At 31.7% G+C, this 9,783-nt stretch overlaps 1 protein-coding gene across 2 annotated transcripts; it reads left to right on the top strand.

The window, feature by feature from the left end:
• Positions 1–2,080: 2,080 nt before the first annotated feature.
• LOC128239473 (uncharacterized) lies at positions 2,081–5,239 on the top strand. Of its 2 annotated transcripts, none has more exons than XM_052956139.1 (4): positions 2,081–3,155; positions 3,381–3,467; positions 4,181–4,418; positions 4,744–5,239. In XM_052956139.1, exons 1-4 carry the CDS (start codon positions 2,709–2,711, stop codon positions 4,779–4,781), a joined length of 810 nt encoding a protein of 269 aa, XP_052812099.1. In that variant the 5' UTR covers positions 2,081–2,708; the 3' UTR covers positions 4,782–5,239. The 2 variants fall into 2 exon arrangements, with proteins under 2 accessions (XP_052812099.1, XP_052812091.1); XM_052956131.1 differs by having other exon boundaries at positions 3,381–3,992.
• The last annotated feature ends 4,544 nt before the right edge of the window (positions 5,240–9,783 follow it).

Genomic DNA, 9,783 nt, shown 5'->3' with positions numbered 1-9,783 from the left:
TGTGCACAATAAAATGATTGTTACTCTTGATGTCATTATTGCAAAGTTACATCCCCTTGTTCTTTGACTTTCTTCTAACAATGTCTGTTTTAAATAAAACTCACAAACCTTTCATTGATATTGATTGAAACTTAATACATGTGCATAATGTAATAATTATAACACTTGGTCATCGTGTAGAGTAACCTACCCTTGTTCTCTCTTTTCAAATAAATGTTCAAGGATATTTTGGGAAAAAAACGTTGAAATCGTACAGTAATTATTGCTACATATTGTAATATGAAATTATGCAAAGTGAAGGAATTGTAACTCATGGACATATTTTTGGGAACTTTTGTCATCTCCTTTTAAACTTTAAGTATTGCACCCATTGCTGATAAGAAATCTCTCCTTGAAATCACAGACCCTGTTTTTCCAATTGCATTTGTTTATATTTACGAACAAAGAAAGAACTTTTTGTATAAGGCCTCCATTTTCATTTCTTATTAACCTCTTGTCAGATTTATAGCAAAACAAGTGAACTAAAAGGATGACTTTGTTAAAAGAATGCTTATTATTCATTAAAACATAAACATAAACATATGTATATCTACAACTTTCACTTCAATGTTGACAAATTCTAGAAAAATAAATTAATTATCAGAAGGTTGAAAAATGGACGAATTAGATGTAAGTATAATTAAATTCATTAGGTATTTTCTCGAATTGTATCAATTGTCTGCCGGTGAACGCAGTCGCTCAATTAAAGTTATATTGAATAAAGGTAAGCTTACGATTCATATGCAAGCTAATTTATGTATTAATACCGTTTAATCATGATTAAGGTAAAGATTGAAATTTATTTTTAGTGTAGTTTTAAGCAATCGATAGACGAAGTATCGTTTTCGTTTAAATTTAAGTCCGGTGAACTCCGTATTGCGTGTACGCTTATCGAATGATAATATTTTTAATGAGCTGTATAACGATAACGGGGAACTAGCTCTGTAAGGCAAGCGCCTCACTAGCAATCTGGCATACCCAGTATCATTCCGAAAACCGCCACATGCTTTTTTATTGTATTTATTACTAGATTCTAGTTTTATTTTTTCCAGCTTATACAGAAATTCTATAACGAATTCTTTGGACACAATTCAACATTATCAAGACATTAACAAAAATTACCTTTAGGTATCCTTAACTGTTTGTTGATTATAAATGAATAGTTTTTAATATGAATTGAAAATAAAGGAAATGCGATTTACTTTCATGATCAATTATGCGTCTTTGAAAACCCCCATATCAATATAATTGTGATAATTGATACTATTTAAATAAATTATTGATTTTGTAGTAGCTGTAAACGAGATTTATTTTTTAAGTATAACTGGAAATGTCAATATATTTTCAGTTCTTCTTAAAACGGCCAAAGGAGTTAAATGATCTTGATCGGTGTGTTCTCTGGCAAGAGTTGGCATCTCTCACTATTATTATGAGAAAGCTGCCCTGTTCGTATCAAACTGATAATGAACTACCCAAGAAAAGATGACGAATATTGGCAGAAATAACAGGGTCATTTACTAAACTAGCGAATGTAATGCGTACAAAAGTATTGATAATGAGTATTATGGTACTGATAAACTCTTATGAATGTATCTTTTAACATTGCTTTATTCTTTTTATAACATAGCTCATCATTCCCGGCGAATATAAATCAGGATATATTGGATTAATTCCGGTTAAAATTCTTTTAAAATTCTGATTGTATGTCCCATCCTAATGCAGTTTTGAAGAACATGTTTTCGAGCGTCTTTTTTATTAGATCTGTATTTGTAGTGGCTGACAGTTGTCTTTCAAAAAATAAAATACCACTGGTTTTCATGTAAAAGGCAACGTTCTCTGGCCGAGAATCAAACCTGTGACCACTTGGTAAACATTAATCAATATAATATTGATTAACTTATTTTAGGACTATCAAACACGGATGTCGAGGAAGCTACTGGCTACTTATAGACTTGAAAATACTTCAAATGATAATTAAAGGCGTTATTCATACTTTAACAATAGAATATGATAGTTTTATTCTGTTTCTATAAACATTGCGTTCTTCTTTGCAGAACCTAATGTGCCAAGAAGCTACGGCGTGTTTCAAGCGGTCAAGCAATCTGAGACAGGAGATGCAGCTATGAATCGCGTATTTTAGAAGAATGAAGATATTAGTCACCACATGTTCAAACGACATTCACAGCAAATCAGTTATAATTTAGCAACATATAATCAATGGGATAATGCTGTTTTCATAAATGTATGCCAAATGCAGCCTTATAATACAATCAATATTCAACATTGGTGATTTTTTTTCTCACAATTTTCTGCATCACGTAGTCATCGGACATAAAAACAAGCAATTATCATGAATCTTTCAGGTTTTTGTTTTGTTTTGATATTTCTGTCTATTTATCTTAGTGCACCATTTGTCCGAGAAGCAACCAGTTTGGTATATAGTCTATGAATACAAGATCACTCTAATAGCGCGTTCTATGATTGCTGGGGCGAGAAGTCGATAAAACAATGGAGGAAACGTTCATGAAGTTTGCAAAGTACTTTTATTGGACACAAGTTTATTGTGTTATTTTTTACCCGAATATGAATGTATACATGAATATACATGCATTCAAGAAATCGTACAATGCCCTTTATATATTACAGGAGGATTCACTGGCCTATATTCAATGTTTGGGGCTTATCAACGATGGTGCCAGACAACTTCAACTCGAGCCCAATTCTTTGAGGGTCTCCTTGATATGTGCGGCCTAGTTGATGATCCTGACTGTCCAAAAGCTGGTAAACACCGTGAGCTAGAAAGAGCTGAGGTAAAGAAGTCTGAGGAGGCAGTACAACGCACCATAACGGCAATTACTAGTTTCAGTAACCCGTTTGCTCTTCCTGACAAAGACCACCTTTATAGTCTAGCTTCTGGGGCCCAGGGATCGTCAGAAGTTGAAAAGGATGTTCTTGGAGCTGACAAGATTGGCAGGAATGCCAAAGCTGCGTTCATTACAGAACGATTTGTATATGGTGGCTCGAAAGAATCTTTCTTTGAACCAATAAAAAGGATGAAACTAAAAACAATGGAATCATCAAACAAGACAGTTAAACTCACAGCATCACAGGGAAAGGTAAACTTTTTTACGAGCTTTTGTAAATATATAATATATTATAAATGATTATAGTCATGATAGCTCATTATATGGAACATGACTTACTGACTATGAAGAAAAAAAAGCAAATATCAAAACAAATATAGTACTATTTTTTACAACTAAAGAAATATACGATGAACCATTTAGTGTTATATACTAGTAAAACAGAAACGTCAAGCATAATAATCGTTTATATTTTAGATTGTCCAGTACCAAGAACAGAGTAATATTGCATTCACACTGCTTGTTAAGTCACAACAGCTACGTGAACCAATTCAGCTTGAAGAGGTAATGAAGTATCCACTTACACCAGTTCCACATAGCCTAGGAACACCAGATGTTTTTTTTATGAAGACCAACAAAGCCGCAATCATCCCGATGTTGTTGGAAGACGTAGCTCCAGATAAAACGTACCCAATTGATGCTCTTTACATTCAGGACGGGAATGCCCTGTTTCAATCATTGACAAATTTGGGACCTACATTTGGTGCTATAGGCTTTCAAATACTTGACCAGATGGTAGCAAAGCGCCATTTCGTTTTTTCAACAGATTCATACAACACTATGTCTATTAAGGCCCAAGAACGGTCACGACGTGGTGTGTCACAGAAATACATTGTAGGTGGCCCTGCTACTAGAAAACCAACTGACTTTAAACTTTTACTTACCAATGATGAAAACAAAGTTCAGTTATGCAAATTATTGCTAAAGTTATGGGGGAAAAAAGAAGCAGCATCTCGTCTTCAGAAATGTTCACTAGCAGTGCTTGTAGTTAATGGTCAAGCATACCGGTCGAGTTCCGCATATGGACGGGTGACTTCATAAATAATAATAATAATAATAATAATAATAATAATAATAATAATAATAATAATAATAATAATAATAATATAGTAATAATAATAATAAAAATAATGACTATGATGATGATTATAATTATTATTAAAAACAATAACAGTATAAATTATAATTATAGTAGTAATAATAATATTTCATTTCAGGTCAACTGTGATGAGATTCCAGAGTTATCTTCCAACCAAGAAGAAACTGATACCCGGGTGGTGATCTACTTGAAGTATGCGGCAACACAAGGCTACAAATCAGCAGTGGTTCGAACACCAGACACAGACTTAATTTTGCTGCATCATGCACCGTCCATAGATTTGGACATCTACATAGACCTGGGGACCGGAAAGAATCGCGAGTTGATCAATGTATCTGAACTCGCTGACACAAAAGGTAGAGAGTTCTGCACAATGTGTCTTGGCTTGTACGTCTTTACCCGGGATGATGTCACTAGCAGCTTTAAGGGAAAAGGAAATAGGACCTTTAAAGAAACTTTTGGCTAATCCAAAATACCAAGAAGTCTTCAGGAAGTCATACCATGTTTGAGAATTAACTTTTAGTTTATATGACTGCTGAATAGCTTCATAACATTAAATGCTATGTATGTAAGAGGGATAACAAGTGATTTGTTATGTTATTTTTTAACTAAAACTCTTTAAAATATACTGTACATACTCATTAAAACAATTAAAACTCTGCAAAATCATGTTCATTTCAGGAAACTTGGTGATGACTGGTCTTTACACACTTCAATGATTGCAATGCTTGAAGCCTTTACCTGTCTTATGTATGGGTTTGATACAGTCTCTAGACGTTGTTCGGCACAAAATGCTAAAGAAGATGTCTGGTGATGAGGAGCAGCTTAGTACAAAGACTAATGTTGATCTGTCCAAGCTTCCACCTTGCAAGTCGAATTTGTTGCCACACATTCAGAGGGTTAATTATCGAGTTGGATTGTTCAAGAGGGCCGACCAAGCGAAAGTTGCATCTCCAGAACCATTTCAAGATCAAGGATGGGAAGTTAACGGTTACGGAATTTTGGAGCCAGTGTGGTCTTCTGGTCCCATTCTACCACCATCTCTAGTGGACATAGTTATGGCTGTTGCGAATCATGCAGACACAGATGATGAAGATATTGAAGAAATAGACGATATCATTGAATTTGTTGATGATTGTGATGATGAAGATGATGTGCTGTAAATTAGTAAATGACTACAACAATTACTTATAAACATGACTGAGATTTGAAGTTTATAAAAATGTGAGAAAAGAAAATGTTACATTTGCATTGACTCATTGTATTCATTCAACCTTGTTCATGGTAATACAGACTGTGTACATTATTTAATGTCGCGATGAAATGAATACTGTATTTATCATTTATCCTGACATTTTAAGTTGATACAAAGTTGATTTAGAGGATACTGATTTGTTGTTTTATGTAACTTATTTACATTTTAACTAATATGAATAATTACTGTTGGATCAAATTAAATGTTTGCATCATATATGTAACTGTGAGAACATATTAGAAAAAAGGAAATATGTTAAGATATGTTTTTGTTTAAGAATAATTTCTACTAAAAACACAATGCCAGTAAAAAGTGCAAAAAAACATATTGGAGATGATTTTGTAGGTGTGTAAATTCTGAATGGAGTAAAATTACAAACTGTCTTTTAGCAAAATAGAATAAGTGTAGAGAATATACTGTTGGTTTCGGCTTATTGTTTGTCTCATTTTCTATATAGATCTTCTACATTATATATATGACATAACTGTATAAACATATACATACATAGTATAACAGCCTTTTCAGAAACATAACAGCTTCATTGACAAGACCACATGTAATTATTGGTTTGGTTTGTTTTTTGCATCTTTGATATACAAATCTTTGGAGAAGAAAAATTCTTTGGGGTCAACTTACCCCACCCATATTGTCTCTAGTGTTAAATGATTAAATGTTGCATTTATTATTCATTTCATTTGTTTCATTTTAGAGTATAGTTCACTTTTTGTTAAGAAAAACTCCTTTCATTTAATTTTGAAAAAAGATAACAATAAAAGGTTAGTAATCAGAGCAATAAAAAACACGCCATTTTATAGCTTTTGTTCACCTTACAATGTATCTTCAAATCGTATTCATATTATATGTATACCATGTATATTCTGACACTTAAATGGTGAATATAAATCACATTCAAGCCCTCATAAACTGTTCCTTGATTGTATTACAATTATATCTATTTAGTTTTGTCTTCAAACATTAAAATGAGATATCTGGATATTTTTAATGAAATATTCTTAAAAGGGTCAATTTACCCCACCCACTTTGGTTCTGTTTTTTTGTTAAAAGTTGGTCAATTTTTTTACTAAAATGTATTCAATTTCAGAGAAAATACTTAAATACTGAAAAATAATCATAATTTTATACTAATTTCAAGAAGAACTAAAAATAATAAATTATGATTACAGGTGTAATGAAAAAAAAGAGGTCAAAATCAGTATTTTTTCACATTATTTACATATTTTTTTATTTTTCTAACAGAACATGTCTATTTTGACAAATAAAATATTGAAACACTTACATTCCGCTATAAAATAAGCATTTAAGTTATATATATTTTACTTGTATTAAATGAGGCGCATCTTTTTAAAAATAAGTTATTTTCATTTTATGGCGGCCATCTTGGCGGCCATTTTGAATTTAAAGCATATTTGGAAATTATTTTTTTCTGGGAACATCAAAAAAATTAACTTCAGACATCATTTATTCATTTTATGCATCAAACAAAATGGTTTTCTTCGGGGGCACGGGACCCCTCTTGCCTACTAAACTAATATGCTGTTGACAATTTATATGAGAAGATATGCGTTTATTAGTATTTTATTACCCATTAGCTGTTAATTAGCATCGCCACTAATGTGACCATTAATGAAATAAATTAATCTTTATACTTTATAAGAGACTCTGTTGCTTTAACCATTTATACTCAACATTTTAGTCGCATTATGCGACAATATGAAATGAACGGACCAGGGAAGCACACATGTATTTCTTTGTGAAATTATCTCCCTTTATAGCCCTTTCAACAAATGTTGTCAAAAGTCTAATTCGGAAATTTAGGATTATTTTTATGAACTGGGGACATGACATTGTTAAATTGTGCACTGCAAAATATTCAAAATAATTATAAATTTTGGACCAATTGTTGCAAAGTAATTTCCTCTGAAAGACACATTCTCTATTTTGATAACTGTATAATGTATATGTTGATATTTACGAACAAAGTTATAACAAGTTACAATATGCCTTCTGAAAAGTATCACTTACTGATATAAATCCAAACAATCGACTGAAATGAATTTTTGTTAACTTTCTTCAGAATATAAACATAAACATTTAAATGTCTAAAACTGTCGCTTTAATGTTGAATTTAAAACATGAGTATGTTAATGTTTCATAATCCAATAATGCTATCACCGTGGTATAGTGATTACGGCCCCCACATGCAGACCGCGAGCATCCGAGTTCATTCCCCGCTGGTGGTAGAATATTTTTGTTTAAATTTATTTGGTAATTTTCTTTTTGAGTGAATATTTTTATGAAATCAATTTCAATTACAAGTTATAACTAGCCACATGGATATGTTCTTCCGATGTATTTCATAATTGATTACATAAAAAAAGAACCTTAAGGGATTTTAATCCTAACTGGCTTTCAATTAATATTGTCTTGTAAGTAAACATGTTTTTGTATTTTATTCCCCCTGGTTTTTCCATATTTGCTTTCATTCTAAATTGACATTTTTTTCCAAAAATACTTCTATAAATGTAGACATCAGTTTTTAATTAAGGCGCTTCGAAAACAATAAGTCTAGCTATCGGATAAATAGGCTTATGATCTTTTTCTTTACACGAAACGAGCATTATAGAACAATAATTCCATTGTATGAACAGTGTTTATAATTATGTGATTTTTGCGACCATAATGTAACACACATTATTGTTGTTGATATAACTGTTATTCTTGTGAATGCCAATTGGAACATATCCAAAAAATTGTAGATTGTATTTATAGGAAATTTCATGGCATAAATGTTAAACCATAACATTTTCTTCGAAAGTAGTTATTAATAGAAAATAAAACATTCCTTAAGCAAAGCTTCATTGTTTACAAAGTAAATCAATAGAAACATTCACTACTTAACGGTCTTACACAATGCAAAATGGGTTGGAAGGCCAACAATTAAAATATTTGAAAAGTTCATGTTTTATTAAGTTACATTTACTGACCGTTCCAAGGCGGTACCTAACAATCCTTGATAAACACCCCTATGTTTACAAAAAACAGTATTTATGTACGAAGTTGTTTGTGAAGTTCTGTGCTGTATTCATGTTTCTGGTTTGTGATTGTTTTTTTGTGTTCTATGTCTTTGGAGTTTACCCTGTGCCATTAAACGGGGTTTATGTTTTCTCAAGTTAATGCATACGTTGATAAGATTTACCAGTTACGTTTTGGCTTCATTCGGGATTGTTTGGATAAGAGTGAGGTTGTGCACACAAACTGGTTTAAACCCCCAGTAAATTTACATTTTACTGACCGTTCCAAGGCGTTACCTAACAATCTTTGATAAACTACCTATTTTTTTATATAGTATATATGCACTGTGCTGTTTGTGGAGTTTTGTGCTGTTATTCCATGTTTCTTGTTTGTGTTTATTTTTGTTTTTGTGTTCTTTGTTTAAATTTAAACTTTTGGCTACTGAGCTTGTTTCTGTAATTTTTGACATACGTTTTTGAATGGTATTTTGTATGTAGAGATTTATAGTAATCCGCTAATAAGTTTGTTAAAATCGTGCCCCTGAGGTCAAAACTTGCCACGCCTGTTGCCACAACTTTCCTATAGACTAACATAAGAAAGACATTAAACATATTATGTCTGAAATCGCTTGCCCCAGATCCGTGAATATTTTGTATTTAGCATCAAAAAGTAGTCTTTTACCACGTTTGTTCCAATTATACCCATATGGACAAATTGGCTACTTATATAGGGAAATCTTTTAAAATATTCTTTTCTCAACCACATGGCACAGACTTTTGCGTCCGTGTATATACCGTCTTTTCTTTTTTCTTTTTTTACAATTGAAAGTAAAAAACGAAAAAGAAACATACATATCCTTTTTCTAATGGTTGAAGAGAAAACCTAAATTGATAGTTTTTTTCCTTTTCCGTTTTTTAATTATTACCACGGAATACAAAACAAGGAAACTATTTATTTATACCGTTTTGTGTTTTTCCGAAAATGAAAAACGAAAAACAAGCTATCCTTTATATACCGTTTTTAGTTATTCATTTTTAATGATTAAAAGTAAAAAAAAGAAAAAGGAACATTCAAATCAGTTTTCATTGTTCTAATGACTGAATAGAAAACCAAAATTGATAGGCTTTTCTTTTTTATGATTTCATTTTTACTCACGAACTTTAAGACAAGAAATTGATTTATTAATACCGTGTTTCGTGTTTTGTTTTACAAAGCACAAAACGAAAAACGAAAAGCGAGTGGCGCTGCAATTTCCTGTTTCACATGAACTTGATGACGTCACCATATATGTTTACGCCTACTAAAAGACATAAGGGGGATATTTACAGATGCCTTTCAAGAATTCAACGTGTAGTTAACACAGATTTATTTCTGAGGTGAGTATTTTTATCAAATATATTGTAATACATATTGAAAACGAACAGACAGTATAT

Source organism: Mya arenaria, chromosome 1 (genome assembly GCF_026914265.1).
Source record: "Mya arenaria isolate MELC-2E11 chromosome 1, ASM2691426v1".
Lineage (NCBI taxonomy): Eukaryota > Metazoa > Mollusca > Bivalvia > Myida > Myidae > Mya > Mya arenaria.
This window is presented reverse-complemented; position numbering and strand designations above follow the sequence as displayed.

Excerpts from the sequence above, each read along its gene's own strand:
- LOC128239473 (XM_052956131.1), top strand. The coding sequence starts at position 2,709 with ATGTTTGGGGCTTATCAACGATGGTGCCAGACAACTTCAACTCGAGCC. Across the intron at positions 3,993-4,180 it reads CGAGTTCCGCATATGGACGG|GTCAACTGTGATGAGATTCC; the intron begins GTGACTTCATAA and ends ATTTCATTTCAG. Across the intron at positions 4,419-4,743 it reads TGAACTCGCTGACACAAAAG|GAAACTTGGTGATGACTGGT; the intron begins GTAGAGAGTTCT and ends TGTTCATTTCAG.